Genomic DNA, 22048 nt, shown 5'->3' on the forward strand with positions numbered 1-22048 from the left:
TCTAACTTATGTTTTCATTGTTGATATTTCTTTAAGACAAGGTCAAGACACATTGAATTTATTTAACAAAAAATGTAAAAATGTTACACAAATGTCTGAAAACTCGTGGGAAATTGATTGAAATGTGGAGATCTCAGTTTTACATTAACGTTAAAGCACGTATATTTGCAGAGATCAAGAGCAGTTTTCTGTATATTTCCTGAATAGCAGTGCTTAGTAAATATTAATAATATTTATGATACTGAAGAGTATGAAGAAGCAGTTACACTTCTTATTAGAGCATCTATATATTATCTCATTGACTGGCTACAAGAATTCACTTTTCTGGTGTTATCTCAAAGAAGTTATACAGTTTCCTTGCAGCATATTATATAGCTTGCAAGTGGCCATTTAACATATTCATTGAAAACTACTTAGATTTCACTCTTGACTCTTTCACACTTACACGAGAGCATTATTTTAGAAACTTAGTGTTTGCCTCTCGGGATCTTCAATGAAAATAAAATTAAATATTTTAAAGTTAACTTTACCTGGACAAATGTATAAAAATATATCAACTCAGTCCACATGAGGATATTCTAATAGGTCAGGCATTTCTAAAGGAAATTCATTGTATAAATGCAGTTCATACTCAAAATTTCAAATGTGCAAATTTGTTAGAAGCTGTGAACTTTAACTGAGGTCTGTAAAATTTTTTTCCTGGAATAGAGATAGCTTATCACATTAAGATAGAGGTATTGATAACACTTAAAAATATTAGTCGGCCAAAGAATTTTTATATTTAGTGAGTGATTGGAACTCAGTTTATGGCCAGTATCTACAAAATACAGAACCACAGCCTTTAAGATACTCCTTTACTTTGGTTACTTTGGATTCTTAATACAGAATAATTGCTTCTTATAGGGGAAAATAATTTCAATTTTAAGCCCTACTTTTATAGATGAAAACTGAAACCAAAAGAAGTGATTTTCTTAGAGGATGGTGTGATGAATGGTAAAGCCAATCTGATGCGGAAATCCATCTGCAGAACTCTGGAGACTGTTTTGTAGTAGAGAGAGAAGTAGGCTTCAGAACCAGACACATCGTACTTAATAAAATTTTTACTTTATTTCAGTCTGGATCAGAAAGTGTTCATTTTGTTGTCATCCTAGTTAATCTCTATGTGAGTGTTTCTAAATGAAGGTCATTTGACAAGCACTTTATGTTTCCCTATAATATATACAAGGTACAATTAGTAGTTTTTGAGAGAAGTAGCAAACAAAATACAGACTGTTAGAATACTGTGGCATGGAATTTGTTATTAATAAAAATCAAATTCAGGAGTGAATCCACACAGCAAATCTAAATATTCACTACCATTACCAGGAATTTTTAAGAAGTTTCTAAAAACAAAAAAAGAAAACTCGCCAGCCTCTAAACCTTCGGACTTCATTACTGCATGTGTCTCTGTCTGGGATCTGCTGTGTGTACCCAGCCTCCCCACAGCTTGCAACAGTTAAATATAGTCACAGTTGGGTTCTGTGGACCAGCAAATAGGAAAGGCAGGGAAAGCTGGAGGCATGTTGGAGAAATACACTTCAAAGTAATTTATTTTGACGCTTTTTAAAGCCTTCTTTGTAAATGCATTTTTAAATAGTAGTTCTGTTTCCTTGAATCCACGCAAGAGCACAAAATAGACTGGATTCAGAAGAACTGGCGTGGGAATGTTTTCAGCTTCCTTACTGCTTGTGTTGGGACAGCTGCTCTACTGCACTGCCCGGTTTCTTTTAATGAACCTAAATTCAGGTGACTGAAAATGCCAGTTGGTGGTGGAATCTTACATAATCCTAATATGCGTGTTTATAGTGTGTGCCTGTTCTTTGGCGTATTGTTGTTAAGTTGTCCAGCTATCAGGTTTCCAAAGAGAAGGAAGCACATATAAATGACCAACATTTGAAAAAGACAACACCTTGTTCTCTTTACCTCTTGTATCCTTTTCTTAGGGTGCCAGGGGTAGAACCCAGAGCGTCCTGCACGCTAGGAAAGTGGTACCCACTGGGCTATACCTGCAGGCCTTTTACCTCCATTTCAAAAATGAAATGGAGGATTTCAGATGGATTGGAGGAAATCAGATGGATTGATGATCTCTTTAAAACAATGGGCTTTCGATGATTTTTTTCTGATTAAGAAGAAAATAATTATATACTTTCTGTCTTAGCTACCTATGCTGAGATGAAGCCTCTGACCGTGTTAGACTGTCGGAGATAATTCTGGGCAAGTGAAAGGACAGTTGTGTGCTGTGAGTGTGTTTCCTTTTTATGTGTGTTTTGTGTTGCCTAGGTTTTGGATTCCTCACCAGTAAATGCTGTAACTAGAGTTCATTGATCTCTAGGGCCCTCTCCACATGTAGTTTTTTGATTCCTAGTGATGGGACTGTGATGCAGAGCAGCCCAGTGTAACTGTAGACCTCAGGGTAGCGTGGAGGTGCCTGGGTTCCACTGTAAGCAGAGATGAGCAGTCTCCCTCTGCTTTGCTACTGTGTTTCTGCACACCCACGAGTGGTGCTCCATGCACTTACTCAGGCTTGGTGTTAGCTCCCTAAAGCCCCCTTCGTTCGCACAGCTGACACAGCCCACCAGGGTGTGGTAACAGGTCCTAGAGGCGCCTGCTGAGGAGACTGCCGACCTCAGAGCTGAATACAAACCCAGAGACTGGAGGATGCTTTTAAGTTCATATTTATATTTTGCTGCTCTACTTAGGACTTCGAAGTACATGTTGAATCACTGAATAGATCCATTAACTAGAGGTTTTCACACTACAAATCTGAATTTACCACACTCAGCTTAGTCACACCAGCATTTAATTTATTTTGGATCAGCCCCTCTAGCGAGGAACTTAAGGTTTTACTACTCTAAAAATGCTTTTGAAAATTTATTTACCCTCTTGCTCACTCAACATCTGACAAAAATGTGAAAGTGCTTCCAGGAATAGTAAAAATGTGTTTCCAAACATTGGACTGAAACTGAGAGTTGAAGTCTATGATAGGGGCGCCCACTTTGAGAATGTCTAATATATAACAACCTTTGTAGGTGATTTTACACAGGATTCTTTTAAGTGAGGAATACTCCAAATATATTTCAAATGTGAGTCAATATGTAAATATTTTGTTAAGACATCTTGTCAGCAACACATCTATTTCATTATGCATAAAATGCAACTACTTTTCATTTCTAAGTTGCTGAATTATCTGGTATGTTCAAGCGAATTGCTCTAAATTTAAAGCAGTTACTAGACTTGGATACATTTTATATTTTTTGGAGAATCTTGGAGAAAAGTTCTGTTTTGTAGCATGATCTGCTTTGTAAGCATCTCTTTAAGAAGGGAAAACCAGTGAAAAGTACAGGATTGTTGCCCTTCTCACTTGATGGATGGTGATGGCATAGAGGTAGGAGGGGGATAAATTGATAAATATAGAGGATCCAGAGTGATGATATGGGAATGATGCAGAGGTTTCCAGTGTCTTAATGCCAGACAGAGATAATTAAGGCAAAAATTTTCAAACTGTAGCAATCTGATGTCCAGGTCTTGCTTCCCCATTTGGAATATTACCAAAATATTCTTTTGGACCAACTCACTGGAAACTTTAGGATTAGAGTCTTATGCATCTCTTCTGGGCTGGCAACCACTGTTACGTACCACTGAAATTAGGGATTCTCAGTGTGTGTAAGGGTGAAGGGAAGCTGGTATTGGTTTTCTACACTTGGCAGAGGCTTCTGTGTCAGAGGTTTAAGTGATTACCATCTTGATTATCTTCATGATTTGTTTCAGACCATCATGCTCACATTTTGGCCAACCAGTAACCTTTTCTTTGGTTTCATAAAACCAAACTTTTCTGAACAGTCCTTTTTGTTCCATTCCAAAATACTGCCTTTGACTCTAAAATATCATAAGAAAATAGATTTCTTACGATTAAGAAACAACTGAGTAAGTGTAAATCAAATGGGACTCCTATTTTATTTTCTCTTGCCTTTGGTCCTTGAGTGTCGGTTAATTAATGTATACCAGATCTGTCTTCATGTCTTCTTTCATGTCTTCATATGGGAAATACTGACTGCTCAGAAGATGAGTATAATAGTTCATTTTCTGTTGCAGCAAAATACCTGAAGCTTGACACATTACTCAGTAAACCCGAGATACGCCATTCCCTCTATCAAGAGTATCATCCTTTTTTTTGCTCATTAAGTTCTTCTTTTTAGATGTCTAGAAGGTCAGCTCAAAATTCATCTTGGAGAGTCCTTTCCTGGCAGATTTTGCTTGACAACTGTATCTCTGTGTTTCATTTAAAGGGAAGAAATGAACAACACTACTTATCACTTGTACTTACATAGTGGAAGACATTAGCAATAATGGAAGACATTCTGGGAAATACTCTTGGAGGAACCTGCTGTTTAGTTGAAGAACCAAAAAATTCAAATATCCATGTTATAGAGAAATTTAAGGGAGCTTTTCTTTTCTTTCTTTTTTTTTGGTACGAAAATTGAACTCAGGATTTCGTGCTTGTCAGGCAGGCACTATGCCACTGAGCTATATCCCTGGCCCTCTTTTCTTTTTCGAATCATGTTTGTGTGTATAACAGTGTAGTACAGGGAAGAAGTGAGTTCTAGTAGGTTATCTGAAGGAGCCATGAAGCTTGACCTTTCCAGATAATATCATAGAATTGCTAAGCTTTACAGCTGCAGGTGCCATTGGAGATTACGTAACTTAATTAAATTCTTGTCTTACGTAATCAGAGATTGCCTGTCGAATTTGTTCAATTGAGTGTTTTGTTGTTGCTTGGAACTCAAAATGCCTAAAATTAAATGTTATCCTCCTTGTGATACTATTGGTATTGCCCAGTTTTATGTGTTCACTGTCACTGCCCCGAGTAGGAACTTAACCACTTCCATGCCTCTGGAGGCGGTACTCTGTTGTGTATGGACAACTTCAGCCTCTTACCTTGTGAAATGGTTCTTCCCAGCTCAGTCCCACCAGTACTGTTCCAGAATATGTACAGTTATTAACACATCTTTACTAACCATTGATTTTGGTAGTTGTTTCAGTTTTGGCTAATGTAATGTGTATAAATGTCATCTTGTGGTGGTTGTAATCTACATTTCCCTGACTGCTCATGAAGATGAGTATATTAGTTCATTTTCTGTTGCTGCAACAAAATACCTAAAGCTTGACACATTTTTCAGGAAACCTGTGAGAGACTGAGCTCCACCTCACACACTTTCATAATACTTGTCACTGTACACCTAACCAAATATGGAGAATTGTTGCTGTGGCCCTCACCTGCATCCTTATCTGCTATGTTCTCCTGGCACCCAGCTCCAGTAATGTCAAGGCACTGCAGCTAAACGGACGGTCATTGTGCCAGTTTCTGGGTCACCCCTTTTGCCTGGGAAGCCCTTCTTTCTCCTTATTCTCATCAGGAGTCCCACTTTTCCCTTGGTACTTGCCCCAAAAGCTGTCTTGTTTTGGAGCTTTTTCCAGGTACATTCACTGTGTCCCCATGCGGTCCTCTGTGGGTGCACTGGTATCAAGCGTCTCTGTGCTGGGAACATAGCAGGCACAGTGTTTGAGGCCTGAAGTCAGGTAGTCTGATGTATTGTTTGTGTTTTAAATTTTTATTTGTATTATGGTATATTGATGTTTTAAAAACTTTGCTGGCTAGGGAGACACTGCCCCTTCTGGAGCTAGGCACTTAGAGATGGAGGGCACAGCAGAAGCTATCCTAGTCCAGAGCCTCTTCCTCTGTGTGGCCTGTACACCCCAGGAGGCCACGTTTTTGTGCCTTAATATTCCTGCACCAGGTGCCAGGCAACTCGAGACTGCCCTTGTGTCCCAGAGCCCAACCAGAGTATCCACACTGGCCAGTCCTGAGCTGTCTTGTCCTGTCTCTCGCTTCCTGGAAATCCAAATTAAGGTTCTGGTGTAGGCTTTCTCCACACAGTTGTCCCAGACTGCTTCCCCTGTGGCCTTACCCAGCAGGTCTGTGAGGATAACAAACCTTGTTTTCCCGAGCAACTTCTGTGCCTCTCGTTATGTCCACAACTGACTACTACCTAAAGTAATACAAAATATCTGGTTTCAAGTCTTCACTTTATCTCTTCGTAGCTGTGCAGTGTGACCTCCCCTTCTTAGGACTGCATGCTCTTACTGTTAAAATTACCGTTATGGGACCCTGCATACAAGGTTGTTCAGAAGGTGAATGCTTATACAATACTTCCGCCTGTGCTGCCCATGGTAAATATTGCCTGCATGTTTAGTTTTACTGCTAGTGCTGTCAGTATACCCATGGACGTGACCCTGCCGTCTACTGCATAACACTTAGTACTCTTGTGGGAGCATCACAGGTGCCTGACACGTGACTAAATGAGTCAAGGAGAAAATAAATATGGCAGGGAAGAGTTGGAGTTAGGACATGGGATGCTCACATTAAAATGTTTTTATTTGGTGAGGCTTTGGTAATGGAGCTATAGTTAATGGAGAGCAGTGACTCCTTACTAAAACTTTTAGGCTTATTCAGATGGGACAATAATTTCTAAACTGCGGGTTGACCGTAGAGGTGTAAGGGGCGAGGGACAGGGTTGTGGCCCAGGGGAGTGGGAGGTGAGGAGCCACACCCCTCCCAAATCCCTCCATACCACCTCTACCTGGCAGCTGGTAGCAGTTCTTCGCAATTTATTGGATTTCTACTTAAATGTCATTCAAAAAGGAGTTTAGTTGGAGGCAAAATCAAATAGAAAGGAGAAGACCTTTGGGGAACCCCTAGAGGCCTCTGTGTCATTTTAGTAAGGGTGATGCAGCTGCTTGCTGGGTACTGGGTGCTGGAGCGGGGAGGCCCAGGTATGGCCCAAGTGTGATACACTTGGCATGGGCAGAGTGCTCGGCCCTTTGGAGAAGGGTGCTGGAGGCAAGAGCCCTTTGAGATTCTGTGTTTTAAGACAGGGAGGCCAACTGACGGACAGCACGGCTCTGACCCTACAGGTGTAAGTGTCATTGGGGCACTGTGACTACTAAGCCCTGGGTGCTGTGAAATGGAGGAAGCAAATGTGTATTGTGTGCAGATGCCCAGTACTCAGCACACTGGGTTATGATGAGCATAGTAGTCACTGTCCTGTCCTTGTGGCTTCGGTGGCCCATTGGGACAGGCAGAGTTTGTGTGCACTGCTGCAGGGCAAGACGTTGCCTAGGGTCACTAACTGTGAAGGAAGCAGTCAGTGCTCTTCCATGGCTCAGGCATCCAGCTCAGGCTGGAGCAGTAGGAAGGAGTTTCTGAGGGAGTGATGCTGGGCCAACACCTAGAATAAGGAATTATGTGGGGTCAGCGTGCCGAGGCTGGAACAGCCAGCAGTGAGGAGGAGGGGGGAAGCCTGCGTGAAGCTCAGGAGGTGCAGCTGATGGAACCCAGACAAGGCCACTGTGTCGGGCAGGGTGATCCCCATGGGGAGCGGAATTGCCGCAAGCCTGGGGGCTTCCAGCAGTGACTAGAGGTGTAAAGAGGGGAAACTCTTTCCTCCAGACTGCTTGCCTGCCTGACCTGTTGGTGGCCACTGTCCTCATTTTGGGTCCTGTCCCTAGGGTTGCCTTAAGAAAGTGCTGCAGGCTGGATGGCTGAACATGAAGCTTTTGGCGCACAGATCTGGAGGTTGGAACATCTGAGGTGACGGTGTTGGCAGGGTTGGCTTCTTCCGAAGCTGAGAGGAGACTCTGTTCCGAGCCCCTCTCCCGGCTTCTGTGGTTTGCTGGCAGTCTCCAGTGTTCCGTGGCTTGCAGAAACGCAAAGCCTCTGCCTTTGTCTTCATGTGGTGCTGCCCTTGTGCGTCTGGCTCCAGGCTTCCCCCGCTTGTGAGGGTACCAGTCGTGTTGCGATAGTGGCCTCCTCGGCTGTAATATGACATCTTAACTAACTTCACCTGCAGTGACCCTGTTGCCAAATCAGGTCATATTCTGAGGTACGGATGTGTGTGAGGTTGGGGGTGGGCTTCAACATACGAACTTGGGGAGACAAAGTTCAACATGTGGCAGGTACCATTTTTAGCCTGGCATCATTTTTCTTTTTGTTTAAATAGCTCCTTCTAATTCGAATATGAGTTTGCTCTCTTTGTTTTAAGGCTTAGGATTGAAAACATAAAATTGAAACTGGTTTGTAGTAAATATGCAGTAAAATCTGGATAATAAGGTTTTTGTTCAAGGGCCATACTTGCCCTCTACATTAAAGAACATACAAGTGCCTGTTGTTGGGCATTAACCTATTAGACAGCTGTTGCCAAATGGGTATTGCTAGCTTGAAACCAGAAGGCCCCACTTTATGTGCTGGGAGGGAGATTGGAGGAGAGGAAGGATGATGGTGGGGTAGGGATGAGAAGGAGAAGTGGCGGGAGAATATGAATGAGAACACACACAACCAAAGCTAAACGCAGACTTCCTGGAGTGTCATTTGCAGAGGGTACTGAGTCAGCAGCCCTGGGGACTACGGTGCCACGGACTGTGGCTCCTGGTCCTTTGTGGTCAGAGCCCAGCATTTAGAAAGCGGTTTACAGCCTACCTGGCCTCCCTTCCTTTCCATCAGTGGCTTCCCAAGCCAGGGGACTTATTGTCAGTTCAAATAAACAGTATTTACGGGGCTATTTTCTCCTTGCTGTGTAGTCCTGCCTGCTCAGAATCTATATTTAACTACAGGTCAGTGTGAATGGTTTTATGAACCATTCAGCTGGCAGGTACCCTATGCAAGCAGGTAAACCTGTAGCCACTCTGGTGGTTAGTGCTTGGGATAGTCAGTATTTTGAGGTTCACCCCAGATTAATACAATTATTGTTTTTACTTAGTTGTTCCAGCTCTGCATGTGGGCACGACAAAGAGGCCTGTGGCCAGTTCAAGGGTGCAGTCTTAGAGTTGGAGCAAAGTGTGGGTTTTTAGGGCCACCTTCCTGTGTGGTGTAGATTTTCTCCTCCTACAACTCCAGCAACTTGTCATTGTGTGTCCACAAGATTATCCAGGTCAACAAGGAGCCTCTCACCGCCCAGGCTGTGGACAGCTTTATGTGCACCCTCCCACTCCCCTTGATTGTTTCATCTTGGGCTTTTGTTGAACCTTTCATAGTTCATTCTTTTGTTGTACTCTAGCCTTTCACCTCCTGCAATGCCTAGCTTCTCCACTTGGTGAGTCACAAGTGTATGACTGTGCATGAGGGTTTGAAGAGTCCCTGGTCGCTGCATTAGTTCCCATGCTTGCTGTAGCGAATCACCACAAGCTGAGTGGATTTCTCCTCTCACAGTCCTGGAGGCCCAATACCAAGGTATACTTTGGCAGGGTCACTCTCCCTTTAGAGTTGTAGTTGAAACATTCATTTTCTTCTTCTCTCCAGCTCTTGTTGGCTGCTGGCAGCCCGTGATTTGTGGCTTTATCACTCCAGTCTCTGCCTCTATGGTCACATGCCCTCTTCTGTCTGTGTGAAATCTTCCACCACCTCTTTGTTACAGCAACACTTAGGATTGCCTTTGGATCCTACCCAGATAATCCAGGATAATCTCTGCTGTGCAAAATCCTTGATTTAATCACATCCAGAGAGGAAGATTCTGTTTCCAGGGACTAGGACCTTGCTGTACTTTGGGAGCCACCGTAGTTACTAAATAGCCTTATCTTTTCATGACTATGCAGCTCTTGGCTCACACTTCCCACGCCAGCTCCTGTGCCCTGCCCCATGTCCTGTTCACCTGTGACATTTATCTTTAACCATCCAGGCCATGTCTTTTCTCCTCTTTCACCATGCCTTCTCATAGGGCCTGTCCTTCTCCTTTTCATTACAGACTGGCTTGGTTTATGCTTTTTAACATGTTCTCCACCTCTCATGCCATCTCTTAGGAAACTTCGTGCCACTGAAGTTTTGACAGTCTGGAGTAGTGGCCCCTGGGTCACACTGGGCTTAAATCCTGGTTTCCCAGTCAGTAGTGGGGGTAAATTTGGTAAGTTATATAATTGGTTCTGCCTCAGTTTCATTGTCTGTGACACAGAAGTAGTTAGAATAAATACATTGAGAGTATTTAAACTTGTAAGAATTCCATAAATTAATCCATGTAAACTGCTGAGAACAGAACCTATCATTGCTCTGTCCAAAAATGGTAGCTGAAAGCCACATGTGGTTACCAATTAAAATGCTGCTACTGTAACTGAGGGGCTGAATTTCTAAAACAAGAAACATAAAATATATTTCTGTTAAAAGTGTGACTTTGTTGTTTTGGCAAGACTACATTAACACTTAACGTACATTTAGTATACACACCGTATTCATTTTGTTGGTGTTGGCTAATTCTTGTTGGTGTTAACTGATTTATTCTTGTTAATGTTGACTGATTTTGAGAAATTTTCCTGTATTCTAACATTATAGTGTGTTTATTTGGATATTTTATGCATACAACATAACTTATGAGTGAACATGAATATTTTCATTGTTAATTAAATTGAAATGTTTATTATTTCAATAAATATCATTAAATTAGTTTTAGTTGAAGTAATTATGAGCAAATCCTCCAATTTAAAGCATGGGGATACTACGGTGCTACTGCAGAACCGAGCGCAGATGCAGAAGGTAGCACTGTAAACAGGACAAGGCAGATAGAAGGGACTGAGCAGTTCCTGATGGGTGGTATTTTTAATTTTTTATGCCAGAGTAAAGCAAAAACGCTGTGCGTAAAAATAACTTAAAGAAAATAAAGTAGGCAATATTAAGACACTGTCTACAAATCCAGAGTGGATATGAAAAAACGTTTCCTCTCAAAGGTCAAAAAGAAGATACAACTAGTTGCCTGAACTCAGAATTTAATATCCCAACAAATTTTTAAAAATTAACAGAAAATTTTAATAAAATTGGTGACTTTGGCTGCCTCCAAAAATGACTTTGATTGAGATACAAAGGAAGGGGGCTGGGGATTTAGCTTAGCAGCAAAGCACCTGCCTGGCAAGTGCAAGGTTGTGAGTTCAATTCCTGGTACCGGAATAAAAAAACAAAAAACGAAAAACAAAAAACAAACGAGATACAGAAGAAGGAACCATTTTTAGATGGAGAGATGGCAAAAACATGTTAGTTACTAAAATTTTAGTAAAATATTATGAGAAAAGACAAAAAAACCCTTAATTGGATCACTCCACATTGCCTGTAGACTGCAAGTTTTTGAAAACAGTATTAAAGATTAAATGATTTGAAATTTGAAATACTTAAAATATTTTTCTTTAGCTTTAGATAAATTTTGTAATATATGATTTACTGTCTAGTTAATTCTGTAGGTACCCTTTATTTCAGAGGACTTGAAATTTATAAAGAAAATGTAAATTTGTTTTACTAATACCAAATTTACAACATAGGTTTTTTTTTTAATGTTTTACATATGTCAGAGAATTTCAGATGTTATGAAAAAAATTAATTTCTACCATAACAGTATTCTAGCTGTTAAATCAAATATGTGCATTTCTCTTGTTGCTTTATTTCATTATATTTTGAAGAAAACTATAAAAGGTGCCATAGATACAGTGCTTGAAAATGTACAGTCTATCAGTTACATAATTGGCAGGTTATAGACCTCTTGAAAGAAATAGAAGACAATAAAGGCTACAGTCTTGGGCTGTTTGACAGCACTCATTGCTAGAATCATGGACAAGTTTTACAACTTGTAATATTTACTCAAGTATAAGATCTTTCGTTTCTTGAAACAAAAAGAATGTTTGCCAAATACTCGGTGCTTACAAAGAGAACATTACAGTGTGGTTTGTTTTCTCATTCAGATCACACTGTTTTGAAGGAGCTAAATTTGAAACTTGAAAGGAAAGGAAAAGCTAATTTGTGACCTTGCTAGTCGGCAAAAATGAGAATTTATGTTGAAATGCAAGATTTTCATAAAAGAATTCAATTACAAGATTTTACACATACTTCTAATATGAGTCAATATACAGGGGATTTTAATTATAAATATCATTTCATAAATTGGCAACAGAGACTGGAAAGAATTTGAAGAGTGCTTTGTTGATACTGATAAATTTGAAGTTGTTTTCTAATTTATTCAAATGCATCACTGAATTCGATATTACTCATTTAAGAGTTACTAAGTTTACTTCAACAGATACAATTTGAAAGTGGTACACTTTTGCTTTAAAGTCAAATCATTTATTGGAAAAAAGTGAACCAGTTTTATCAATGCTTGTGAAAATTAAGGGAAAATTATTTTTTGGTATTCAGTTTAGTGGTTGGAAAACTTTTGAGTAGTTTTTGGTACAATTTGGGTATGGGTATGTGAATGTACTTCTCAGCTGTCAGTTTTGTGAAATCTAAACACAGTCCAAGTATTTATGATGAAAATTTAGATTTCAGTTGAGATGTGCTATAAGTGTAAAGTGTAGGATTTTGAAGACTTTAATATAAAAAGAGGGTAAAATATCTCAATTTTTCCATTAGCATGTTGATATAACATTGCAGATATGTTGAGTTAATATATATAATTAAAATTATGTTTTTCTAGTTTAACCTTTTAAAATTTGACTACTAGAAAATTTTAAGTTATACCCTTGGCTCAGTTATATTTCTCTCAGCTACTACTGGCCTAAGGCATTACACATGCACAGTGAATTGATATTATTTTCTAATATGATGGTGATGTCAATGATATATTGTTGTCTTGTTCTTCTGTCACCAGCTAACATGGGTTTGTGTGCTCATGAGACGAAAATCATAGCATGGACTAATTCTAGGGTAAAACAAAATGAAATTTATTGCAGAAAAGAAACAAGGCTGACTGCCCAGTAGGCAGTTCCAGAAAAGAGAAGCTGAAGTTGGCCACGCACAGACAGTAGTGACCTCTGACAAACTGTACATTCTGCATTTATGGGGTCCTGAAGGAATGTCATTCATTTTTCCCATTTTTTTTTTTTATCCAGAGGTCCCAGACAGGGTAGAATTGAGTTACTGTGCAGGTGTGTTTGCTCACCATGCAAGTGTGCTTAACAGTGTGTTATCTAGGAGAAGCTTTTATTAGGAAAATGTGATGATGAAGGTGTAATGAAGCTCAGTGTTTCAGTCAGTTTTTGTGCTGGTCTCACCCAGTTTGCTGGCATATCCCACCTGTTTCCTCAAGACGCACAGAGGTTTTCTCCCTTCATCAACAGCAGATTTTCCTTCCCCCTCTTAGCGCAGGAAATTGCAGCAGCCTGCTTGCCCTCTCTCAGACTATTTCTGAGTCCTGCCCGCACCCAGGTTATAAGCTCCTTTTTTTTTTTTTTTTTGGTTTTTCTCCGGTACCGGGAACCGAACTCACGACCTTGCGCTTGCCAGGCAGGCGCTTTGCCGCTGAGCTAAATCCCCAGCCCCTAAGCTCCTTAAGGGTAGGAAATGTACTGTATCCTTGCTTTTATTGATCATATCACAGTACATAGTACTTCAGATATTAACAGATGTTTACCAGCCTATTGGTTGCACTAGGACCTGCTTTAATAAGTAAACATGTACACCCACATTTTTGAAACCTCAAGATAAAAGTATAAAACTCTTTGAAATAGTACTGCCCCCAAACACACACACACACACACACACACACACACACACACACACACACACTCATACAGCATTTTTTTAGTGTACTTGGTAGAGAGATTAATTTAAGCAGTGATTTTTAGTGGATTATTGTCAGGGTAGTAATTCAAGATACTTAAATTTTAAAAATTTTTTGTTAAGCGCTACGTGAGTTTTTATATAACTTCCTTATTTTAAAAATTTTTAACATTTTATTTTGATTGAAATACTTTGATTTTGTTTGAGACAGAAGTATTATGGAAATAAACTAGTTAGGACTAGACACAGTGGCTTATATTCTGCCAAGTTCTCTAGCTATGTGACCTTGAATAGGGAATTTAAATCAAGTTCAAATTTCTAATCTTGAAAAACGAGGAAATCAGCTACCTCACCAGGATGCTATAAAATATCAACAAGAAAAATACCTTGGGGTACTGAGCAACTGTAAGGAATTACTCTGAAGTAGGTATTTTGGTAAAGAGTAAACACTTTGAAGAACGTATAGGCTGTAAATTAAGGATAAATTAACCAGTCTTGGAAAGAGATGATTGTCCAAATGTGTGACCCAAATCTACAAGTGTAACCATGTAGCCCAAGTAAGTTTTATTTATCAGGAGAGCGAGTAGTTGTGAAGGAGAAGCACTGCTATTTAGACAAGTTGCAAGTGGTCAGGTTAGCCTTAATCTGAGGGTTGCACCTCCGCACTGAAGTTCATGGAACCCCTTCCCCTCAAGCCTGAGGTTCTGGCCAGGTGGGGAATTTAGAGCTTGATGCTCCTGAGGCCAGGATTAGAGGTGATGTACAGTTCCTTTTGGGGAAGGAAGTTTTGTTCCACCTAGAATCTGTCCCTTTCTTCAAACACTTTGGTGTTTTTTAGTGAAATCATGAAAAAGTTTTAATCATGAAAAAACCTCTACTGAGTGAGTAGAGATTTAAAGAAGTATAAATAAGTGGATAAGAGTTATGCCTCCGTGGCTACTGATGAATGAAAACACATTAAAAATAAAAATAAAAACCAAAATATTAGCCCGGCAGAGATTTGTACAGTAGTGTTGGTACCTCACAAGCCATTTCACTCCCTTGTTTTGGCGTTAGAGCTGACTATCTAGAAGTACACTTGGATCCTACAGCCAGCAATGCAGGGACACTGTGGCACAGAGTGAAATGTGATAGGGGCACATGCTTAAAAATACCTGACCCAGTTCTAGTTCCCTTCTCTTGGGTAGTGGCCCTGGTGTATAATGTAGCATGGCCTGGCAGACCAATGCTGCTGGGTGAGTTTACCTGCTGCACTTACCCCCGATCTCTCTCTCTCTCTCTCTCCTCTCTTCCTCCCTCCCTCCTTCTCTCCCTCTCTCTCTTTCTCTCGCTCTCTCTCTCGCTTTTTCTCTCCCTCTCTCTCTCTCCCCCCCTCTCTCTCGCTCTCTCTCTCTCTCTGTCTCTCTCTCTCTCTCTCTCTCTGGTACTGGGTATTGAACTCAGGACCTCGTGCTTGCCAGGCAGGTGCTGTGCCACTGAGCTAGAGACCAGCCTTCTTGATCCTCACTGGGAGCTGTGCTGTTCCTGCAACCCCCAGATGCACAGCTCCTGTGGCGCTCTGTCTGTCGTCAGGCTCTGGGTATTAGCATCATTCCTTTCATTATCTGCAGCCTTCTAGTTGGGTGCTCACACATTTCTGCATTTATGCTCATGTAGATATGCTTGAATTTTATGTCTTTAAGTCATTCAGTGTCACAGTTTTGCTTGTGTATGTGTTTTTTGTTTGTTTGTTTGTTTTGTTTTTGGTGCTGGAGATTGAAGCCAGGGCTTCACACTCGCTATGTAAAGTGCTGTACCACTGAGCTGAGCTACCAACTGACTCCCCAGCACCCAAAATTAGGGTTCTTAAATTGTCTCTTTCTTCAGTGATTTACAGTGTTTCCTGTATGACAGGGACTCCACAGTTGCAGAGGAGGTCAGAAATGCATCAGGAAGTCAGTAAGTGGCTTTTCTATCATGGTATCATGTTATTTTAAGAAGTCTTAACTAGATTGTGCTAATTAATTATATCCATGGAAGAAATTAGGTTAAAAACAGCAAAGATATTTATTAATAGTTGAAGTCTTATATAACCAACAATGATAGGTTAGCAACAGCCTGTTAAATGAATGTGCAGTAATATGGGGAAAGATACATTCATCAGTATATACATGTCTTTTTGTTATTCTTCTGATCTTTTTAAAGCCATAGAGAAAAGGATACTTGTTTCTCTGCCTTAGGCAGAATACAAATTATAAGAAAAAATGTACAGGGAAACCTTAATAAATCAGGCAAATACTAAAATTCCATCATTCTTTTCAGTACAGTTTTTTTTTTTTTTTCAAATTTAAAGTTTTTCATTAAGTAAGTCCTTGAATATTGGACAAAGTACAGCTCTGTTTTAGAGTACCTGCAAAAAACCATTTCCTTTATAAATCACTTGGGTGATTAGAACTATGTAATCATGTACTTTGCAGAGAAACAGCCTTTAATTGTATGAACTGTCACTTTGAAAGATAGTGGAGAAGGGGAAAGGAAATGGAAAGGAACTCAATTCTCAAAATCTGTACAATTTTATTATACAGTTGTATTTACTGCAAAAGAGATTATTTAAACATGAAGTTTACTAGTAATTTATTATTAACTTCCCACAAATCTATACAAGTCTTTATCAGTGTATTTGGAGCCCTGATTTATAAAAACATCCACCTAGCACATTGTTCTGAAGTTGAAAGGCATTATTCACACCACCACTGAACTGGCCAGTTAGGCAGATCTTTGATAGGATTTTGACAGGGATATACTTCTTGTATTTCCTCTATTTTTCGCCCACCCTTGATTTCATGCTCAAGTGTGGTGATTTATTTCTCTAGGGCACGGTGCCATCCAGTAATGAAGAGGTCAGTGTGGTAGTATTTCATAGCTTTGCTTTCATCCACAAAGCCCTGCCGCCCTTCACCTGTGACTCATGCGTCTACTGGTGTTCCCTGATAGCAGGACATTTTGATTAGCTGTGCAGGCTACCTGCTTATTATTCTCATCCTGTCCACGTGTGCATGTGCTGATGTGTGTGAAATCTAGAGACCTCAGCTAGGGCAGAGGCATAATCCTATCTAGGCCAGGAAGTGCCTGGCTGCCCAGATACTTCTTGGAGCAATAGGGCAGACACTGAATCTCTTCCTTCCTTCCTGTCCTTCTCCGTTCCATAACACCTATGGCCCATGTGGGTGTTTGATACACTAATCCAGCTCTCTTTCCATTGTTAAGAGAGGCTATAGATAACAAATTTTTTGATAAAATATCTGTAGGCCCATCGTTACGGAGTGATGAGCCTGTTAATGAGGTAAATTGCCCTAAAAATAACTTATTACGAATGTACCTCACTTAAATCCTTGATCTAGGTCTTCTAGACATAGGGCAGGTCAATTTGTTCCATTTTACTCTTTTGTTAGGGAGGCAATAAAATACCAATTTCATAAGATTTTTCTGAAAGTGGATGGATGTCCAACATGTAGAGCATGCATGAGACACATGTGCTCACTGACCTTCCTGTTAGCATTTGGAGCAATAGGAGGGCACAGTGGACTTTTTCTTTTTCCTCTGAAGGATTAAAAATTTCATAAGTAGCAAGAATGGTCAAAGGAGACAGAGAAAAACGGGTTCAAACTAAAGGAGCTTATATTTTTAAAAAAATATAGGGCATGCAGTATTTCTTGGCTATAGCTTTTCATTCTTGTGGAGATGAGCAGGCGGACTGACCCATGATGTATCTACACACCATGTGCCACTCAACACCGATGTGCATCTGGACTTACCTTTGAGACTTCAGACATTCCTAGAACTGTATGTGCTGAGATAGCTGTGTGTAGATTGCCTTTTTCATACTCATTTAAATAAAAATTATGTTTCTATACCATGGCAATAACTGCTTTGTTTTTGCTGGTTTTACAACTTTACTGCTATTTTCCTTATAGCACTTGCCAAAACTAAAGTTATTTCAGTATATTGAAATTATCGTTATTACAAATGCTGGGTTGTGCAAGTATACCTGGAGTTCATATTTTGGTATTTGCTTTCTTCCTAGCTTATTAAACTAAGCACTTACAATAATCATTTCCAGTTGGGAGGACCATGTATTTCCAACTATGTTATTTATGGGAGCTCTAACTCTAGAAATCTGCTAACCAGTTTCACATATCAGTTTTTGAGTGGCTTTTATGAGAGATGAAAATTAAGTAATTTTATACACTTTGTACATACTGCTTATAAACCCGTTGGTAAAGTGCAGCCTACTGAAAGACTGGGTAAAGGATGTAAGAGATAGTAATTCCCTACAGAAATACTATATAAGATCACAAACACAAAAAACTCTCCAGTCTTGCACTAGTCAATAACTGAGAAGACAAGATCCCATTATACCATTTTTAACCTATCAAATTGAGAAAATATTTCAAAAAATGAATCTTTCCTTTTTTTTTATGTGCAAGTTTTCCCTTGTTTGTTTCTTTTAGCTGGCCATGGTATGACACTGACACTGACCTGTTGAAGCTGATGTGTTTTGAGGGAGTGCTGGAGTCTGGCAGAGCAGGATGCAGGATGATGAGATATCTGGTGCCTGCTGGAACCTCCACTTTAGCCTCACACTGATTGCCAGGCTCTGGAAGGTGTAGTGTTGATGGCAGAGCTACCCTCTCTCCCCTTTCCCTGTGTGTGACACCTGTGCAGCGCTTGCCAGCAGGGGGCCCTTTGCCTGGCCCGGAGGGGAAGGGTGGATAAACAGAATCTTTGCTGCAGGGCATGGTCAGACCTTTATTATCAGAATGGTGATCGTCACCTTAACACATTGCTGGATTGCTGTGTTCCTCTCTACACAGGAGTGCTAAATCAGACAGGGAAAGTTGGTTGTTTGGTGAGCCTTGATGGGGAAATAATTTTCAGACAGTATGAGAAGGGAATGCATGTTTGACATGCTACTGATGGTGCCCTCATTTCCTTTCTGCCATTCAGTTAATTACCACTCCATTCATCGTTACTAGCGCTGTTCTTGTTCTTCACTCTCCCAATGTAGTGTCTTACTTGAGTCATAGCAGTAGTCACTAATTCAGTCTCTTCATTGCAGGTGTTTGTTCAGTAAGTTTTAGTGCAAAATTCTTAGGTCTGGGAATTCAGAGATCTGTTTCTCCCATGCCTGTGTGTGTGTGTGTGTGTGTGTGTGTGTGTGTGTGTATGAATGTCTGCACACATGCGCAGGTTCTGCTACTTCCTCAGTATGTGACTATACACCAAACACTTAACTGTTCTGAATCTCAATTTCCGGATTTGTAAAATGAGAGAGTTGGATTAATGAATCCCTGTGGTCTTTTGAATTCTATGAGTCTGACAGACATTTTATCCAGTGATTTGTTACAAACATGAGCCAGGTGTAAATATTTTTTGAATATATTGTGCCCCTGGATGGTTCACACTCTAATAGTTAAATCAATTAAAGCAGTGCTGGGAGGCTTTTTAGAGCTTTCTATGATGGAAACAGTCAGCTATAGGCACGTGTACCATAGATTTGCCACCACTGATTTAAAGGTTTTATTCTGATTCAAAACAGCATCCTTCTTTAATCATTGAAGTGTCTGTAGTTTAATTAGTGGGGGTGGCACAGAATGTCTTTATATTGTAGTTGGAATTAGTTGGAATGATGTGTGTTTTTATAGTAACTTCAATATATAGAGTGAAACAGTGTGGAAGGCCTGTACAAATGACAGCTCCTTATTTGCAGAAGGGTTATTCTTTTTTCTGATACTTGAGATAATTTAAATAAAGAGATTTATTTCATTTGTGGAATGGATTCTCTACTTCAGTACTGCTTACTTAGCATCTTACCTTGTTCAAAGAAGCTGCCAAATGGTGCCTAAACATAGATTATGCATGATGTAGCTTAAAGGGGTCAGGCTGTCACCTTGCGTATAAGAGCAGTCCTGTGTCCATTTGTCCATGTGGACTGCAGGTGCATCCATGTTGCAGAGGTAAAGAAAGTCCGGCTTCTGTCAGCTGTAGGACTGTGACTGCCCTGGTACATGTGTTTGGATGGGGTGGGTGTGAAGGCCCAGTGAGTGCTTTTCCAGCCATCTCTGGGCATTGGGAGGAGGAGGAGCCTTTCTATTTCCTTCAGCTTTTCATGGATGTGGAGTTCTATAGTTTTACTGTAGTAGTCAAAATTTGACTGTTAAATTCTAGAGTTTTGCTTTTTTATGTGACTTGCACTGGGACATTTCTGAGTATTTCATGAAAAGAAAAGCACCTCCTCACCAAAAAAAGAATAGGATAAACATCAGGCACAGTAAAACGAGGCTCTTTTGGACCCTGAGCAGGGCCATATCCCTCCAACATGTGTCCCCACCAAGGCAAGTCCACTTCCACACATCACTGTACCTCCTGGGAGTGCAGGCGCCCAGAACCAAGACCTGGGAAATTTCAGGCTTGCTATCCTTTCTCCCTCCTTGGAGCTTTGGAGTGTTCTCAAATTACATGACTTCTCTGGGCTTGGGTCACTTGATTAAAACTGGAAGCACTGTTTAATCCATAGAACACCCTGTAATGGAAAATGACTGAATCAGCTTGGTTTGAAAATGAATCCTTTATGGTCTTTTATTATATTGCGGGGAGAAGTTGACATGTTTTGGTAGCTCCCAGGTGGAAGAGGATAAGGAAGGAGATTATTTCCTAGTTCAAAATCATGAAAGCTTTGGATTGTACTTCTGGCTTCTTCTGTAACTCATGGGTGTGATTTTCGGCAAATTGGCTAACCTCCTATGCTTCAGTTACCTGAGATGTCAAATTGCTGCTTACCTTTCTAGCTGAGTTCTTCAGAGAATAAGACAAAATATTATTGTCTTGAAAGTATTAAAGCCATGGTGATTGCCTAAAACAGTATACCATTAATATGAAATAGATACCCTTAATGACTATGTGCAAAGTTAAATTTAAAGGGGACACAGTTGGGCTATTACCTCTACTATTAAGTTTTCTATAGCAAGCTCTGGTCTTAGGCTGAAATTTATACCAGATTGATTGTATTCACACTGACCAAGATGGAGATTTAAGTCTGTCTATATCTTGGTGTCAGAGGGGTCCAGTGTTGGTACTTGATGTTCACTGCAGGCTTTGGCCGGTATGGCATTTCAGTCATCAGTCTGATTGGAGCATTCTCTATCAGCCTGCACTTCAAGGGGAGGCGGAAACAACCATCCTGCTGGTTTGGCGGACATCTGCCTTCTCAGATACTGTGTCTCCTCGAGGGTCCCCCAAGGGAGGCCAGCTGGGCTCCCTGGGCCAGAGACCAGAAGCCTTTGCTCGGCTTGTTTCCCACTCATTGTGCAGCCTAGGCCCTATCTCTGGACAGGCCTGGCAAGGAAGCAAGGAGGAAGCCAGTGCCACTGCTGGTTCAGAATGTTCCAGTGTGGTTGGAAAGTTTGAGAAGTGGCCTGGGTGAGAAGAACAAGACCTCATTGACAGAGTTCAATGCTGGTCAGGTCTGGTTCACATCAGCTTTCTAAATAATCACACATCTCCCCACTCCAGGGATCTCTAGCACAGTCACCTCTGTTTTTTTTTTTTTTTTTTTTTTTTGTTAACATTCTATGTAACTATGGAGGAACACAAAGCATTTCCCGTTTTTATTCCAAGAGAATTCTAAATCATGGATAGTGTCATGGTGTCTGCTTCAAAACAACATAAGAGCACCAACTTCATGCTTACCAGGGCTTTCCAACCTATTGTTGAGTTAGGATTGTTATTGCAAATATTTTTCTACTGAACTGTTTGTTCATTGATTGATTTACAGGATTACTGATTATGTGAACATTTGAGGTAGTCATGAAGGCTAACCTGGCTTGTGTTGGTCAGCCTCATGATCTGAATTAGTTAGTATAGTAAGTATGTAAGAGCCATGCACACTGTAAGATTGGGATGAAAAGCCCAAATGCTTTCTCTTCTACATGAGACTGTGAACCAGAATATTTATGTCAAGGAGTCAGAAGAAAATCTGCTGGAGATTTTAATGAACCACAAAATGTGTCCTTTGCTTGCCCTACCTTGTCATTTGGCCTGAATTTATGCACGACTTCTGAATTAATGTTTCGAGTGATTGCTTGGCAGTCTTGTCACTAGCTTTAGGTCAAGTCATGATAGTAAGGCTTGCTTCCTTTTTCTTTTTCCTGGAATATCTGGTTGGAATTGAAGCTCAAAGGGATCTTGTCAGTTTTTTTCAAACCAAAGGAAGCCAAACACCCCAACTAGTTTTGAGGACATACATTTCCGGTTGTCAGAGTTTTATGTTTATGTGGGTGGCATAGAAGAGACTCTACCGGGCTGAAAGCAGAAGAGCACGTACAGGATCCATTGTAGAATATGTGCCCAACTCATGTTCCAAGGGAGGCTGCTGGCTTTGTAAAGTGTCTC

The 22048-nt window shown here is 40.4% G+C and overlaps 1 protein-coding gene across 1 annotated transcript in view; it reads left to right on the forward strand.

Moving 5' to 3' along the window:
* Window positions 1-10540: 10540 nt before the first annotated feature.
* Window positions 10541-22048, forward strand: part of Gmds (GDP-mannose 4,6-dehydratase) — a 429050-nt gene continuing 417542 nt past the window's right edge. The window contains exon 1 of the mRNA XM_013521779.1: window positions 10541-10612. Within this exon, the coding sequence (XP_013377233.1) occupies window positions 10541-10612 (72 nt within the window). The remainder of the gene's footprint in view (window positions 10613-22048) is intronic.

This window comes from Chinchilla lanigera, unplaced genomic scaffold, assembly GCF_000276665.1.
Source record: "Chinchilla lanigera isolate Chin_1 unplaced genomic scaffold, ChiLan1.0 scaffold00064, whole genome shotgun sequence".
Classification (NCBI taxonomy): Eukaryota; Metazoa; Chordata; class Mammalia; order Rodentia; family Chinchillidae; genus Chinchilla; species Chinchilla lanigera.